Here is an 18,311-nt window from a genome sequence, read left to right as displayed (position 1 = left end):
AATTTGAAGGGTCTCCCCATTGAAATACATGGGAAATTTTTGTGTGAATTTGAGTTTTCTTGGGGTTTTTTGGGTGTATTTCGTTCTTAGCATATTTTTTTTTTACATACTGTAGAATTCCAGTTACCACATTTCTGGTCATATGACATCCCGAGTGCCCACTTAAAACAATCCCCACAGTTAATTCAACATTAAAACAAATTTTAAATATGTTAAATAAATAAATAAATAAATAAATAAATAAATAAATAAATAAATAAATGGTTTGCTTTGTGATGAAATATTACATAAGCATACATTGGCGGAACCTTGGCGCATTCCGGAATTCCGAACATTCCGGAACCTTGGCGCATTCCAGAATTCCGAACATTCCGGAACCTTGCAACATTCCGGAATGCTTTTACAAGCATTCACACTAATTAAGGGTGTACAAATCCATGGCAGTCCATTCCAGCCCAACTGCTTAATGATCCTTAGACTAATGCTCTCGCTCCTTCTCCACAGACTCGCTCTACTCCCGTGTTTTCCCCACTCCTGCCTGCCCAGTCTCTCTCTCTCTCTCTCTCTCTCTAATAATAATCATTATTATTACAATAATTCCAGACAATAATAATAATTATTATTATTATTACAAATCATGATACAGGCAGTCCACGACCATGTCTACATGGCTAAATGCATTGGGTCAGTACCGTTTGAATGACTGATAAGATGAGTGTGAGTGTATATGGTGCATTCTTATCATGTGTAACAGAGGCAAGATGACTGAAAGAAGAAACTATCCAGCACCTGTCCTGATTTGGCCTTGATCTGGCTGAGCATAAAACTGCTTGGTGACAGATGTTCGTCATCTAACAGAAATAGAATTTCAATCTGAGGTTTCTGCTGTTTCTGTGTGTAACTGAATATTAAGCTATCTGCTGGATTTCAAGTGTGGTATTGGTGTGTATCCCAGGATGGTCCCAGCCTCTCTAAATGCTGATAACATGTGTAGGTGAGTAACAAAGCCTCCAGCAGAGCCCTGGTTTAGACCAGGAGAGACAAAAGCATTACTGATCTATAGTTTCTGAAGCTTTTCATGCCAATCGCAATCACAAGCTTGAGATGTTTAAGTTTTTATTTTGATTTTAATTTAAAATCCACAGCGGTGGTTTACAGATACAAAAAAAAGAATACTATAATATAACTGCACGTTTTATATACATACATACATACATACATACATACATACATACATATATACATACATATGTATATTAGTACTGTCAGCGTTAATCTCGTTAAAATGACGTTAACGCCATAACCACATTAACGCAGGAAATCTCCATTCGTGACTTACCGCAGATTGCCCCATACATGGGGGCATATATATATGTATATATGGAGAGCGAGAGAGAGACAGAGAGAGCGAGAGAGAGAGATCCAAGTGAAACAATATTTTAATGCTTTACTAAATATTAGATGTGCTTTAAGGGAAGTTATTTCATGACACTAATAAGCCTTGAAAACTACTTTGAAACACTTTAATGTAGTAAGGCTCATTCCCTTTAAGACTCCAAAATACAGGATGAAAACCAGTGTAGAGTGACTTGCTCTACAGTTCATGTCTCTGTATCATGCTGAGGCTGTCCTATTGTGGCCCTCTCTCCAGCTACCTTTTCCTGGACCTGTCAATGGTGCTGTAATAGCTAGTCACATTCTTGTCTTATTTGTCACAGCAAGACCTTTGTTCGTTCTCAAAAAACAGAGGTCTGTTCTTTTCTCTTCTGCTACTGCTGCTGGGTCTCCTTTGATGCTGAGGACAGCAGAGACAGATATCAAAGCAGATGAAGCTGGATCACTGTTGCCCCCCACCCCTGAGCTCTTATCACTTTATAATTGGGAATTAGGGAAGAAATAAAATGTCTTTTCCTCAGTTTCCTTTTCCTGGGTTGGTTACAATGGGGTCTGCTACATGCCTATAAAGTACCCTTCAGTTCAAATCACACTGCTGTCCGTATGTATTTTTTCCCCTTGCTTAGCAATTTCCTTGTTTGTATTTTTGTCATTTGCCATGTTTTTATTCTTCTAAATTTTCCATGTGAATATCTGTGAATTAATGTGTCTTGCAAAACATTTAAAATGTGAAGTCGGGTGACACTGTTGCAGGAAAAAGCAATAAACATGGAAATAAGATAATGGGTGCCACAAACAGAAACATTAGGTAGATTAGTACTATTGTCATAACTACTGACAATAACAGATGTGAACCAACAGTACCACAACAAAGGCATTATCCTACAAATGTTCTCGAGACAAACAATGATCTGGTGATCTTGGTACCACTAGTTACACCAGAAGCTGAAGAAATGTGCGTATTCACAAGTTGTTCAACAAACAAGCAAATAAATTATTTAAAAAAATCCACTGAAAATGGTCAGGTATAAGGACAGAGCTGAAAACGAATGGGGGTGGATGGGGGTTATTCTTCCAGAAAACCTGGAGAACTGTTGCTCAAGACCACTTTTAAAAACTACCAGAAATGATGGGTGACTCATGTCTTCTAATTCCTTGGACACAAAATTGAAAGAAATAGGGATGACAACGTTGTAGCTATATTTAAAAGAAAAAAATCTCACACGATGTAACACCAGGCCCTGTTTGACGACAGGTCAATATGGATGCAGACAGGTAAATAGTTTACAGTATAGAGATCTACTCATAACTGACTGACTAACTTAATTCAGACCTTCACAGCAGTAGCCTGTATTGACAACAGTAAGACAATATTGAGACAAAGCAGAACAGGAAGAGTTGGTTCAGAGGAATAGCTTGAAGACCAACTGTATCTCAGTCTATCCATCTCTACAATAATGTGGCATCCAGGCCTCCTTTCTGTTGACCATCATCATACCAGCTTTAATATAAGCTTGAAATATAAGACTTAGGGTCAGACTCAGAGTCAAGACCTTGAAATGTTCCATGTTTATTTAAATGATATGTCAAGATACCTCATTTCCCTCAAATTCTTGCAAGTGCAATTCCTAACTATTATGATGTTTTGGTAAAATACTCTTTAAAAAGTTACTTTTTTTTTTTTCTCAGTGAGTAACTAATTTATTTCAATCTGAAATTGAAAGGTTAGTGACGGTGGTTAGTGATGTGATGTGAAAAAATAACTCCACCCAAAAGCATTAAACCAAAAGTTACAAGCCAGTTTTGTAAATGTGAGGAATAGAAAGTGCAGATATTTGTTTAAAAATATAGGGGGTAGAAGTAAAAAGTAGTCAGAAAAAAACTACTCAAGTAAAGTACAGATAACTAAAAATTATTTGTACTTTGTTATTTCCCACCTCTGACTATGAATGAACACATAGCTTTGATTACTTCTTTGCAAAATCTTGGCATTCTTCATGATGTAGTCACCTGAAATGGTTTTCCAACAGTCTTGAAGGAGTTCCCAGAGATCCTGAGCACTTGTTGGCCCCTTTGCCTCCATCTCATCCCAAACCATCTCGATTAGTTTTAGGTCAGGTGACTGCGGAGGCCATCAGTTGCAGCACTCTATCACTCTCCTTCTTGGTCTAATAGCCCTTACACAGCCTGGTCTTTTTGGGGTCATTGTCCTGTTGAAAAATAAATGATGGTCCAACTAAATGCAAACAGGATGGGATGGCATGTAGCTGCAGGATGCTGTGGTAGCCCCCCCCCCAGACACGGCTGGTGGAACCAAAGATCTCAAATTTGGACTCATCAGACCAAAGCACAGAGTTTCACTGGTCTAATGTTCACTCCTTGTGTTTCTTGGCCCAAACAAATCTCTTCTGCTTGTTGCTTTTCCTTAGTAGTGGTTACTTTGCAGCTATTTGACTTGTTTCATGCGACCTCCTCTGAACAGTTGATGTAGAGATGAGTCTGCTACTGGACCTCTGTGTGGTATTTATCTGGGCTCTAATCTGAGGTGCTGTTGACTTGCGATTTCTGAAACTGGTGACTCAGATGAATTTATCCTCAGCAGCACAGGTGACTCTTGCCTTGTGAGTCATGTGAGCCAGTTTTGTCGTACAGTTTAATGGTTTTTGCGACTGCACTTGGAGACACATTCAAAGTTTTAGCAATTTTCCAGACTGACTGACCTTCAGTTCTTAAAGTAATGATGGGCTGTCATTTCTCTTTACTTAGCTGATTGGTTCTTGCCATAATATGAATTATAACAGTTGTCAAATAGGGCTGTCAGCTGACTCCTGCACAACACAGCTGATGGTCCCAACCCCATTAAGAAATCAAGACATTCCACAAATAAACCCTGACAAGACACACCTGTGTCGTGAAAACCATTTCAGGTGATACATCTCATTGAGAGAAGGGTTTGCAGTGCTGTCAACAAAGCAAAGGGTGGCTACTTTGAGGAATTTAAAATATAAAACATATTTATAGTTATTTTTCTTTGCTACATAATTCCATATATCTTGCTTCATATATTTGATGTCTTCAGTTTGTATCTACAATGTAGAAAGTAGTAAAAATAAAGAAAAAACATTGAACGAGAAGGTATGTCCAAACTTTTGACTGGTATATACACTGGTATACTGGTGTATATATATATATACTGGTGTACAGTGTTGGTCAAGTTACTTGAAAAAAGTAATCAGTAACTAATTACTGATTACTTCCCCCCAAAAGTAATCCCGTTACTTTACTGATTACTTATTTTCAAAAGTAATTAATTACTTAGTTAGTTAGTTACTTTTTAAAACACATGATTTACAACCTGAATAGGTGATAAAGCGATAGATCTTTCAGCCCAATTCTACTTTTTCTGCATAATTCATCATACAAAATGTAATCAAATGGAAATGTCTCTTTTTAAAACTTGTTTTATTAGTTTTAATCTTTTAACTTTATGCATCAAGCAAATATTAAATTATATGCAATATTCTCTGACTGGAAGAAATTTGTTTAACATTTAAACCTATTTTCTGCACATTCCAGCACATAAAATAAAATATTTTTTTGTGTTTACACTCACTCTTTCAAATAGATGCAAGTAAAATAAATAAAATCAAAGACTAGCGGTCCTGTTGCTCTATTTTCACCTGTAAAGCAGGAGTGGGTTAGGCGGAGGTTTACCCTGGTGCAGGTGTGCCGCAGCGGTCAGTGGAAGAATCCGCGAGTTTCTCTGTGAATTTCACATTACGTCGTAGCGCACTCGGCGCTTGCCTGGAAGTTTAGGGGTTTAAAAAGAAGTTTTCTTCCCACACAGTGAACAGTGGACACTAATGTTTTTGTCACTTTTTATGGAATCAAACTCAAAGTAAGGTCAGTACTTCCACGCTTTAAACGCTGCACGCTCATACTCTCTCCCGCACTCGATATATTATCCATTGTTGATCTGCAGACAGCTGTTGTCACAAACGTGGCACTCGCTTACGTCACTGTCATGAGACATTCTCGCAAAAAATCACGGTTTTAGTAACGCAGTAACGCAGCGTTCCTACGTGAAAGTAACGGTAATCTAATTACTGTTTTTGCAACAGTAATCCCTTACATTACTTGTTACTTGAAAAAAGTAATCAGATTACAGTAACACGTTCCATCTCTGCTGGTGTATAATAAAACCAAGACAGGCTAACACCAGAAGTATTCACTCACCCATCCAAATTATTTAATTTATTTAATTCAGGTGTTCCAATCACTTCCATGGCCACAGCCAAATATAATCAAGCACCTACTCATGCATATGGTCCCACTCCTCTTCATTCCAAAGATTCGGCATGTGGTTTTTCCCCACAGAATTTCAAATTTCAACTAATCTGACCTTAGAAAAGTTTTCCACTATGTGTCCGCCTATTGTCTTTTATGACAGAATCGTGCCTGTTTTTAAAGCCTAAGGCTTTAACAATGCCGTGAAATTTACACATTAAATTCAAAACGTCTGATTAAGTGTTGGGTTTAGGATATGACTCCAAGAGACTTTTTTGTGCATCTTGAGATATTACAGAGGGCTGCCAAATTTCAGACTAGGATCAAACATAATACAGGGGCTGCTTTTTAAAAAATTTTAGGTGGCACTATGGAGTCAGTTTGGAACATTTATTGAAGAGAGCTATGGAACTGGAAAGAATACATCACATTGGAAGCGTGTGCCAAATTTCATGACTTTTTGACCTTTCCAAGCATATTAAAAAATACTTTCTGATTCAAGGAAAATCGCAATGCCACCAGGGTGCGCCATTTAATAAAGTCACAATTTTTACACTAAGGCAGGGGTAGGCAACTCCAGGCCTCGAGTGCGGTTGTCCTGCAGGTTTTAGATGTGTCCTTGATCCAATGCAGCTGATTCAAATTGCTAAATTACCTACTTAACATGTCTTGAAGTTCTCAAGAGGCCTGGTAATGAACTAATCATTTGATCCAAGTGTGTTGACCCAGGCTGAGATCTAAAACCTGCAGGACATCGGCCCTCGAGACCAGGAGTTGCTCACCCCTGCACTAAGGCATCATCAGTGTCTGATGTTTATTATGAGCACTTTTGAGGTGAAAATGATCAACCTGGGAGAAGTACAATAAGTACATTTACATAATGATTGAAACGAGCACCACTGCTGAACAACAGGATGTGAGGTTAGTTTCTTGATCATTATTGTGCAAATAGTGGTGACCACTGATCAAAGACCACTGATCAATGACAATTGATCAGTGGTTATAAAATATGTGACAGGAGGGTTGCCATGATTTATCAGGGTACACTATATGTTGCTCTGTGTGACACTCAACCCACAGACAGACACTTCGGCGTTGTCAGTTTTATTTACAGGTGTGATTTCTCTGCGGTTTCTGGCTCCTGCCCCAGATGCAGCCACTCTGTCACTCCAGTTGTCTCTCTTAGCTCCTTCTCACTGTAAGACACAAGAAGATTCTCTCCTCATCAAGCCAGTTCCGTGCACCTGTTCCTCCCTGCCTCCACGCCACCCTGTGACCTCACTGCGTTACCACTCCTCTGCAGCAGGCCCAAGACCACATCTCCACCAGACATCCCCACCGCCCGACTCAGGCTGGGGCCACATCCAGCTGAACCTACTCAGGGGTCCCAATCCTTGGGGTGGGACAATTTTTGGAGCAGAGTGTTTTGCGATTTGAAAGCCACAGAGGTGTGTTTGGAGCGAACGCATCTCAGCTGTTCTGATACTCCTGACACATAAGGGATCACTACGCGTTTTCGCTTAGGCAGCAGTTGTCCTTCTCTCCTGGATGGGCTGGACCTTTCTTTAGGCGCCTTCCCAGCTTTGACAAATATCCAGCTGGGATAACCACATTTACTCAGGGACTTCTTCATATGATGTTCTTCTGCTTCTCTGGCCACTGTATCTGTGGGGATGGTGTTCGCTCTCTGTTGTTGCGTCCTGATGACACCCAGTTTGTGCTCCAGTGGATGATGAGAGTCAAATCTTTAAATACTGATCCATATGTGTTTTTTATAGTACACATCAGCTTTTGGTAGACTCACAGTCTAAGTCAGCCTGTCATTTTTCATAGCCCCGCTGGTGAATTTGATGTGGTTCTCCACCGAGGGGCTCGGGAGTCATTTTGAATTGTCCATGTGTCAAACCAGTAAATTACATAAATTTTCACCAGACCTGACGTATGTGCAAAATTTCATTAGTTTTTGAGCATGTTAAGGTCCTCAAAAAATAATTCACTTACTTACACTTACATGCTAGGAACCTGACTATCTATGAACTCGAGTTCTCTAAATAAAGAGCACATTATTTCCTGACTGAAACAATGGTGCAGTTCAGTATGTAAACCCTAAAACATCTCTTTCATGTTTCTTTCCTTTTTCTCACCCTTCTCTTTCACACACTCACTATATTCTCTTCATTCGGTGTTCTTTCCCTTTTGATTTGACACGTTAGATTCTCTTCCATTTCTCCTTTGATCATGTCCCACTGTGTTTCTGCTCCATCATAATCACCAGGTGCCCCGATTCTGGTAATACTGATGATTTTGCCTGATACTATTGACCTTAAAAGGTGCAACCTGTCTCAATTCCAGGAAGGTCCCATCCAGAGTTTGATGTGTAATAGTGTGTGAGATCCCTACTGCTTTCTCTCTCTCCTCAGGCACTCTTCCCAGCTTTTCTAGGGGAATACCAGAGTGTTCCCAAGCTAGCCAGGAGGTATAGTAAACATTCATTTACAGATGGTATTAATCATTGAAACATCTTAAACAAATAAAAGTTTCACTTCAAGAATTTTTTTCCAAGTTCAAGGCATTAATCCCGCCCCAAAACGTCCCAGATCTTAATCAGAACAAGAACCCACAGGATGTGGCACAAGACCAAGGCCTCACCCTGCAACACAAAGGATCTACATCCAGGCTACCAACCAAAGGACACCTCAGATGCTTTGTGTCTTGATCAGTGCTTACAAAATAGTAATACTGGATTTTTTTCATGTTTTGGCAGTGTACAACCCTGCATATCTACTGTCTAAATTGCCTAGATACCTAGATTGTCTTCCAAATAACTGTAAGAAAATTTGATGTTATTTAATATGTACCTTCTTATTTGTAGTATAATGAGATAGAAGATCAGGTTAGTCTTCCTTAAACAGCAATGAAAAACGGAATGATTAGCACACATTAAAGACTAAAAATGTGAAATTGAAACAATGTTTCTTTTTAAGTGGGGCCCAGTGGAGCCTGTAGATGATGCTTACACTCCAGGTTGGAAGGAATTCTTACTCTGATACTAATTAAAAAACAAACAAACTATATTTTAATGCCATCTGTTTATTTTCTTCCCAAGGCACATCTCTGCAAAGCAAACAAATTACATGCATTAGCAAATGAGTCTAATTGCAGTGCTTCAGTGGGTCCTTACAGAGGTCCAATGAGCAAAATAGTACAGCAGCTTATTGAAGAATATTTTGGCTGTAACTGAGCAGAAAATGTATATCACACTGGGTCACGTAGGATATTTTGTATTAATTGACACTAAGAATGTGAAAAATGTCCATGACATTGATGTAGACATCATCATGAATTTTATTTAATAAGCAGAGATTTTGCCAGCAGCTGAGCTATTTAATTATTTGATATTTAATTATTCTAACTTGAAACTACTGACCATGGCCAGAAGAATTAGGAGAATTTTCTTAAAAAAGAAATATTACCCTATTTAACAAAATAAGTTTCTTGTCAACATGTTGCTACACAATATAAACAGAACACATTTATATATGAATTCAGAACAGTGGGATGCTAAGAGCTTCAAAGGGATACAGGAGATGAATGATTTAAGTTTGCTTTTTTAAAATGGGGTGTATTCTTATCCACATCTGGAAAGAATTTCGAGTTAGATGTTAGACAGGAAAAAGCTGAGAAAACCTACAAGTCACAAACTCTACATAAACTCCTATACTCTAAGTACACTTTCAACTTTGCATTAGTGAACAGCAAAAAACAAACAAACGGTAATTAATCAACTATTTAATTAAAAATTACTATTAAAAATGATCAAAAAAACTATTAAAAAATTATGGAAAAAAAGTTTTAAAAGCACAATAATGTTTTGAAGTAACCTGACATGCTGAATTTAGTGAGTCACTTTCATATCAAGTTATTATCAGTTTACATGAAATACTTTTTATCTGTTTCAGACACATCCTTTAATATGGACATTTTGTCATTTGGAAGTTCATTTAAAAAGAGAGAGAGGCTTAAATCAAACCCTAATGCAGCCAAATGAAGAATTATTGTGTAAAAAGAATTTTCAGTGTTATTGATCTTCTTTCTTCTTCCTTATATTATATTCTTTCATTGATCTGATGGAAATCATTTATAACAGTTGTACAAAATAAAATTATAATAAAAGAAAAATTAAATCTACCCTTGTAGAAATAAAGCAGTTTGAAGAATACTTTATACAGAACAACTGTAGCATAACGTATCACTGTAGCATTAACTTTATTTCATGTGTATAATCGAGTTTCTGAGTTCAGAGCATGGAAAACAAGTGTTAGCAGTGCAAACACAGATTCTTATTTGTAAGGGAGATCTCTTTCAGTGACTCAGAGGTAAAAGTAAATTATAACTGTGACACACTAAGGCTGAAACAGCCTTAAAAATGATATACTCGTACACTACTGCTCACTACACTCTTTGTAAATCATTTGGGTTGTGACTTTACTTTGGACTGTAAATAGTATGACAGTAAATGCCATTCCATTCCATGTTATTATTTTTTTATACTTTTAATAAATCGGTACTACTGCTCTGTTAAAATATAATTTGTCAAAATTAAGTGTTTAATGAAATCAGACCTAAAATCAGTGAGAGCAGCAAACATGAATTTTTTCATGAAATTAAAGAAAATTACAACAAATCCTGAAACACTGGCAAGTAGATTTTATATTGACCGTCTGTACATGAAGCTCATGCAATAAGCAGTCACAGTCGCATATCAGATTAGGACAGAAAAATACAGCAATTCAATGCCTAGTCTCTGAGGGCAACAAAGAAAAATCTGATGGTAGCATTATGTGATATTATTGAATTTCATAATGCGTTCTGTTCGTGACCTGCCCATGCTGTGTGCAGGAGGGGCTGCTGACGTGAACACAGAGCAGGAGGGTCGGGCTGAAATCACAATAAAAGGTGGCTGGAGTCGGCTTTTCATCCAGTGCTCCACACGCCAGGCAACTTCTGCTGCTGACTGCAACGTGAACCAGATTGAAGGAAGTCACATCAAAGGTAAGTTACAGTTTTTGTAGCCTTTAAAGGCATGCTTTCAAATAGTTTTGTTGTCGTGTTGATATTGGTTTTTTTTGTCTTTCTTAGATGCAGAGGTGCTTTGGGATATTTTGCATGTCGCTCATCTTTTGTGCAACTCTTTCCGAGACCATCGGGCTAGTTGTTGCGGTAAGCAGTTCAAAATTCAGTACAACTTCAATGTTATCCTCCCACTTAAATTTAGGTGCCAAGAATCAACGTACCAATAAAGGCATAAAGACAACAGAGACTAATAGAATAAAAATATTGAAATGATATCAAATATCAATATAAAGTGAGGTATATTACTTTATATTGATATTTGATACCTCAAAAGTATCTATTTTAGTTTACAACTAAATTGTTAAGCAGCTGATCACAAAAATAAAATGTGTATATGTGAGGATATTAGTAGTATAAAGTTCAAATACGACAAGAACTAAAATGTTTAAAGTAGAAAAGTTCAAATCTTCAAGTGATTAAAGACAAAACAAGCTAAAATCCCAGATTTGCAGTGAAACCATACAGACACTGACCAATTCCCAATAACTGGTCCCAATTCTCAATAACAGACACTAAAACATGCCACAGAGATGCAGGTAAGGTTAAATAACCAAAAATTCAAAGAACTAACTAAATTACACAACTCCCTGCAAGCATACGACAAGCCTACAAACCATGACAATAAAGATGTTTTACATTTAAGAAAAATGCTTTTAGATTTACATTTCAAACACATCAAAAACTCATTAAAACTGTCTCTGTGTCCTTTAGCTGCTTAGTATATCCATCTTTATATCTTGCAGGCAAAAGAAAAGCGTGGCTGGACTCTGAACAGTGCTGGCTACTTGTTAGGGCCCCGTAAGTCTACACATACACACACACAAACACATGCACGCACGCACACACACACAACCTTACATGCACACACCATTGCATATTGTCTTGTGGTTGTGCCAGTAACGTTGCTTACAAAAGCCTCAGTAATAGTATGTGAATCAGTGTCTTCACTGTTTCAGCTAATTTAGTGTTATTTAAAGACCCTTATTATTACTCTTATTATCGTGAGTGACTGTTGGGTATCCAGTTTTGTGTATCACGGTGTATATTCTTACCAGCTGGAGTTTGAGTCATTCCAGGGCAGGAACCCTGAAGAATGTTGTCCCTTCGTGTGTGTGTGTGTGTGTGTGTGTGTGTGTGTGTGTGTGTGTGTGTGTGTGTGTGTGTGTGTGTGTGTGTGTGTGTGTGTGTGTGTGTGTGAAGCCCAGGTAAAGGTTGCTCCTGCCTCATCCTGTGTTTCAGGTCGTATTGATCACCTAATTCAGATAAAGGATTCTCCCAGTGCCAGAGGCAGAGACGAGCTGGTCACTCAATGTAAGATAGAAACATACAGCTGCTGCAGGGCCTTGGGGTCACCAGGAATTGCTCTGTTTAAACATCACACCTTTTAGCTGCTTTTGTTTCTTTGCTTATGTATGCAAATGTTGCCATTCTGTCTGTGCGTTGAGCCAAGTAACGCATTGATGATCTCAAGATCAAGAAAGCTTTAGCATAAAGCATGTTTGGAGGATTACACTCCAGATGTATAGTGTCGACACAATGGGAAGAAAATACGTCTTCTGAGCATTCACATAATACGATTCTAATAACCATTAACTGACATTATATTATAGCATTAGTAATCTAGAGAACAGGAGAGGTTAAAAACATTGTGAAGAATAATGAAAATTAACCTAAAAGCTCTTTTATTCAAATTCAGTTTAGGAGACTATCGTCACGTTCACTGCAGAGAAGATGTAGCACCGAAATAGCAGTACAGCTGACCAAGAGCGGATAGCTCAGTAACTTCATTTAGAAGTTTTTCAAGAAAATATATTATCGAAAATATTTTCAAATAACTGGAAGACATGCAACAATTTGCTGATAAAATTTTTTATGTAAAGATCAAAACACAAAGGGGCCTGTAGAGCCAATAGGAACTTTTTATACTGGATGGCAAACATCATTTAAAAGCCTTATTTTTTCATGCCGGGGTCTCAAATGTAAAACTTCAGCTAGACTTTTAAAAGCACACAAAGAGAAGAGGGTGTATTAGTTCAAGGACTAATTTAGTTAATGAGGAAGCCCCCAATTAGGGTCAAACAATTGTCACATGTAATAACCACTCAGAGTAAATGACAGCACTGAAGTATGTGAGCTCACTATAACAACACGTAACTGCTCAGTAATGTTGCAAAGTGAAACAAACTGACCTGATACTGTGCGTGTTTTCCATTCTTTAAATACAAATATGAGCCAATATAATGTATTCATCTCAGGAGTCATGTGAGCCTCACATGTTAAACTACAAATCTCAATCAGGTTGCTGTCTGTTCTTTAATTTCAAAATATCACAATAACATTTTTAATTATTGGTCTAGCTTAAGAATACTATGTAGTAGAATAGTACAGTTACCGTTATTATAGGAATCGGGAAGAATGTGGTGACACACCAACAATCTACAACACACTATCATGGCGAAGTAAATCCCTTTGCTTGCTTGTAATTTTATGTTGATTTTCATCATCACTATTGTTTCAGTGCATTTACTTGTGTGTTAAAACTGCAACAAGTGTGCTTTTTCTATTCCTTCCATCAAACCTCTACTTACTGCAATTCCATGAGCCAAGCCCTGCAGGTGGTCTGTACGAGTTTGGAAAGTGAACCAAACAATTACAAACCAAATATCATGCTGAAACTGTGTGACGTGTGAACAATGTCCTTTAGAACTTCTTACAGGAATCAGGTAGAGGTGTGCACTGTGTATGTGTGTGTGTCTGTTGTGTGATGCCTCTAAACCAGTGGGATATTTGTATGTATTTTCTGTTACATACACAAAACCTTAACCATTTACTCCATATTATTTTTATTTTCTCAATTGTCATTTTCACCTTAAGCAAACAGAAAAGTAAATGTCACAGCCAGTATATTAAAAATTGAAGCAGCTGTAAAGGATTATTATTATTGTACGTACATGAAAATTACACATAAATCACATTTTTAACAAAATGTTAAAATTGCTGCATTTCTAGTGAACTGAGCTGATAATGGGAATGAATTAATTAAATGCTTAGTTGGGTCATCTGATGTTTATATGAGCGCATCAACTGCGAACACTCCTCATTATCCAGATGGACTACATGGACACACGACACTAGGAGACAAGCCGGGTCTGGCTGGGAAGAGGGACATAGGCCAGGAGGAGGACTTCAGAACAGGTCTGTATGTCTCACAAAGAAACAGGACGCTCTTTCTTCCTCTTGGAAAAAGAGATTTTATTTCGAGTGTTATTTAACAATAATCAAAAGGTATTTTATGATGTATCTTCTTGGTTAATTTAATTTGATATACTGAATGTTTTGCTTGTATTGCTGTTTTATGTATAGCTGTCATGTTGATTAGCTAGATTAGTGTAAAAAGAACACTGTGGAAGGAGATGGTAGAGGGGAAGACCTAAAATGCCTTTAAGAAAATAGGACCTTGTGGTCATTTAGGTGAAAAAGTCCTTTAAATAGCCCAAAAGAAGAGGAGCCACATATATTTTAAAGGGAAACTCAAGATCCCAAACAAAATAATACCCCATATTATTTATTGATGTATTATTTGATATTTTATGTCTTTTACAAAAAAATGCTAGTTTATAATTTTGGAAACTCTGGAAATTTGGTATGTGTTTTATGATCATTTATCTAAAACACTGAATAAAGAAATCCAAAAAAAAAGAAAGAAAAGAAATAACAACAAAAACTCCTACTTGTGTGATAATTCCTCAATATCTAACAAAATTTAATTTCTCTGTATGATCTGTGCATATCAAAATTCTTGCCATTTCAACCTGTCATTCTTGCTGTACCTCCACAGGCGCCCTGAGAATAGCAGATGAAGAAATTATCCACACTGTCATTGACTTCTTGTCATACCTCAAACTTAAAGGTATGCTTCTCATTTCTCACCTAACTTATTTGAAAGTGAGGGGAGTTCATCAACAAAATAATATAGAATTTATACAGAAGTCACTGCAATGACAAACTCTTAAAAGCACACCAATCAAAGTTGGATTAGTGAACTTTTTCAGGTCTATATATCGGTCCATTTGTTAAACATGGAAATATTCTTTCAGTGATATAATCTTCACTTTCTGCTGAATTAGCACACAAATTACCCCATGCACAAAACTAAATGTGAAAATGTAATGTTGCATATTTGACTTTATGACATCTAGAGATGTGATAATATTGGAAAATTGTTTAATCTAATCATACAATAAAACATATACGATTCACACAGTTTATCATTAGATGATACCTGACAGGGATCCTGTATAGCCATGTATACAGATTATTTTATCATCATGTCAGAAACTGTTCAACTGACTGCTAGTGCAGTTTTTCTAATCAGTCAGTTACGTTGCAGGAACTCAGTGATGCACAAGTTGGCCTGTTGAATTCTGCATCTACAACATGAAAATGTGAATCCATCCAGCCTTGTGCTGAAGGTTCAGGCTGTATGTCTTGGCAGAATGGGGCTCTCAGTACCAACTGAGCATCGTTTAAATGCCACAGCCTACCTGAGTATTGTTAATGACCATGTCCATCCCTGTATTACCAACAGTGTACTGATCTTCTAACAGGATAGTGTGCCAGCTCACAAGCTCATCTCAAGCTGATTTCTTGAACATGACAATGAGTTCACTGAACTCAAATGGCCTCCACAGTCACCAGTCATGTGATAAAATCATGTCAAAATTGTCTTGTCATGTCCAAAATCTCAGGAGAATATTTCCAGCACCTTGATGAATCTATGCCACAAAGAATTAAGGCAGTTAGCAAGGTGAATCTAATAGAGTGTCTGCTGAGTGCAAACAAACAGAGGTATGATAAAATGAAAAACAACTTTCTGTCTATTATGTCTCAGTATTGATGTTCTGTCTGTACTGTTTGTGCAATATTACAGAGATGGGAGCCTTGGACAGCCTGCCTCCTTCTGTCACATCAGATGAACTGGCCAATCCCTAAGGCTTTTGCTTCTCTGTTATTATTGTTGTGTTTCAACTCTTCTCTGGACTCCAACTGCCATAAATGTATTGTAGCTCCTAAATGTTACAATATTGTAGCTCCTAGCACACTGGTAGGTTGGTAGATTTGTTCTGGTACCATCTGACTGACTGACCCTCAATATCAGATCTTTCACCTCTTGTGTAAACAAAATTTTATATCCTCTTAAAGCCAGTAGTTGTGTACTGACTATAGGTGGATCTACAGAATTGGTACTTTTGTATAAAAACAACTCTATATTATCACCAGAATATACTATTATGTGTTTTCAGAGAATGGAGTGAAATAAAATAAATGGCACTAGACTCACTGAATAATTTGAATTTATTTCCTTCTCACAGTCAATAACACTGTTTATCTCTTACATTTTAGCTACAATTAGTTTGTAACAAACATGCTTAAGCTTCTTTGATGTATGTTAAAAAAAATAATCTAAATTCACAGTTTTATCTATGTAGTGTCTGCACTGTGTTAAGTGGTGACATGAGGTCATCTGGCACTGACACTGGTAAGGAGGAGCCGGCGGGGCTTCCTGAGAAGGCCCCAGTGTCTCACACCATAGGAGATTTCTCAGTCTCATGACGACTCTCTACGCTCAGCCTTTGACTTGAAAACTGAAGGTCAAATGGTGCGCAATGACGTAGCTCTGACCTACACTCATTTTGTGATGGTTAGAGACAGACTGTAGCAAGTAAGTCTTGACACTCACACGATAAAAGAACACAACAGTTGTTGGTGCCAAATAACCCCGTGGCACTGCATACAGGATATGACAAAACTCGGGATTGAATAATGGCCCAATTACGCCCAGCCAATAATTGACCAGAGGATCTGCACCAATGATGTGGTCCTGCCTGGAGCGTCAGCTGGTAAACCGGCCGGTATTTAAAAAGTGCCTTTGTTCCCACTACTTTTAATCAAGGTCCCGTTTAAGCGCATTTCCATGGGCCTCATTGGGCCATTTCAACGGAGTGCACCGAGATATCACTTTGTATTAGTTCTGGAACGATATCCTGAAGCAGTGCTACTGTGCACCATTTCTGCCATGAGTGTGGAGCAGGCACTGTTTCGTGATTCAAGTCGGCCTCCCATGAAGAGATACTAGCTGACTAGCTTTGAGTTACGGTTCAGCAGTAAGCTGCAGGGGTGTGTTGGACCTGATCAAAGAAAACTGGGAGGAAGGTCCAAGCCCAGCTAAAAAAGAAATTCAGTACATTCTGGACCTGAGAGCAAAGCTACACATGTTGTGGAGGTTATCATGATAAAATTTACTACAGGCCCAGGAACTTCAGCAGTGCCTGTACAGCGGAGGATTAAGGCTCAGACAATTTTCACCGAGAGACAAAGTGCTTGTATTATCCTTTCTTCTAGCTCAAAGTTACTTGCCAAGTGGCAAGGACCTTTTATGGTCACACGGCAAGTGGGAGATGTTGACTATGAAATGGTCCCACTCTCCTTAAAGTGTGGAGAAAGGCTGAAACTGCTTTTCTCGTGAGCCTGGTGAAGGAAAGAGATGAGTTGGGGCTGGAGTTCCCAAATTCCACCATTCCCATCTCCCTCTGTGGTGATGACCATCTCACACGGCCCCAGAGAGTAGATGCTGCTGCATTGCAACATTGTTTTGCAGGTGAGTTCTCTCTCCTGCCTGGTCATACCTCGCTCAAAGAGCACCATTTTGAAATGCACCTTGCTATGATGGTTGCGTTCACAGTCCTGTCAGTTACCTGTTGTTTAGAATGAACTGGTGGAACTGCTAAAGATGTGGGTAATAAAAGAGTTGCACAGTGCGTGGGGTAGCCTGTTAGGATTTAAAATGGTTAAATGAAGCAGTTTTTTATGATTTTATATACACAACACAATGTGCTCATAAACGAGTTGGCGCTCTGTGTTTTGACGGTCAAAAAACGTCGTTCAGTGGTATGACTGGACTGAAATATTGAGAATTGGCGTAGAAGCGCAGAGGGTCTTTTTTGCTGCATGCTTACACATCACAGCAGATAATGGTTAGAAGGATATTTTCTGGGCAAAGGGAGTCTGAACAGAATGTCCCAAACTAGATAAATAGAATCAGCAGTAGGTTAATATTAAATAATCAAGGCTGGGCAGGGAGGTGTTTTCTTCTCTGTCATTCTAGGAAAAGGAGCAGATACAAGGTCAGACGTGAGCGGAGCAGGGGACTCGAAGGGAGACAACAGGACTGCCATGTTGGTTCCGGAAGAAGATAGTCATAATAATGATTTTGTTGGGGTATGGCTGTGTTCACAGAGAGGTCCAGCACTGTAAACTTGTAATTCCAACTGCTGAAGCAAATTAAATCTTTTTAAACAGAAGATATTTCTCCTCTACTTCCTTCAAAGAAATTGAACACAACAAGCCCCATAGTTCTAGTAGTGAGGATTTCAGGTCTATACAATTCTGTGTTGACTACTGTAAGGTGAACGAGGTTTATGCCAATTTTTCACAGT

General features: G+C 38.2%; 1 protein-coding gene across 2 annotated transcripts; it reads left to right on the top strand.

Moving 5' to 3' along the window:
- The first annotated feature begins 6,405 nt into the window (after window positions 1-6,405).
- On the top strand, window positions 6,406-16,140 carry gal (galanin/GMAP prepropeptide). 2 transcript variants are annotated; one of them, XM_039615594.1, is made up of 9 exons: window positions 6,406-6,603; window positions 8,103-8,158; window positions 8,280-8,415; window positions 10,582-10,734; window positions 10,822-10,902; window positions 11,559-11,613; window positions 13,924-14,010; window positions 14,654-14,725; window positions 15,746-16,140. In XM_039615594.1, exons 5-9 carry the CDS (start codon window positions 10,822-10,824, stop codon window positions 15,805-15,807), a joined length of 357 nt encoding a protein of 118 aa, XP_039471528.1. In that variant the 5' UTR covers window positions 6,406-6,603; window positions 8,103-8,158; window positions 8,280-8,415; window positions 10,582-10,734; the 3' UTR covers window positions 15,808-16,140. The 2 variants fall into 2 exon arrangements, with proteins under 2 accessions (XP_039471528.1, XP_031596988.1); XM_031741128.2 differs by having other exon boundaries at window positions 8,246-8,415.
- Window positions 16,141-18,311: the final 2,171 nt, after the last annotated feature.

The sequence above is a fragment of the Oreochromis aureus genome, linkage group 7 (genome assembly GCF_013358895.1).
Source record: "Oreochromis aureus strain Israel breed Guangdong linkage group 7, ZZ_aureus, whole genome shotgun sequence".
Taxonomy (NCBI): Eukaryota; Metazoa; Chordata; class Actinopteri; order Cichliformes; family Cichlidae; genus Oreochromis; species Oreochromis aureus.
This window is presented reverse-complemented; position numbering and strand designations above follow the sequence as displayed.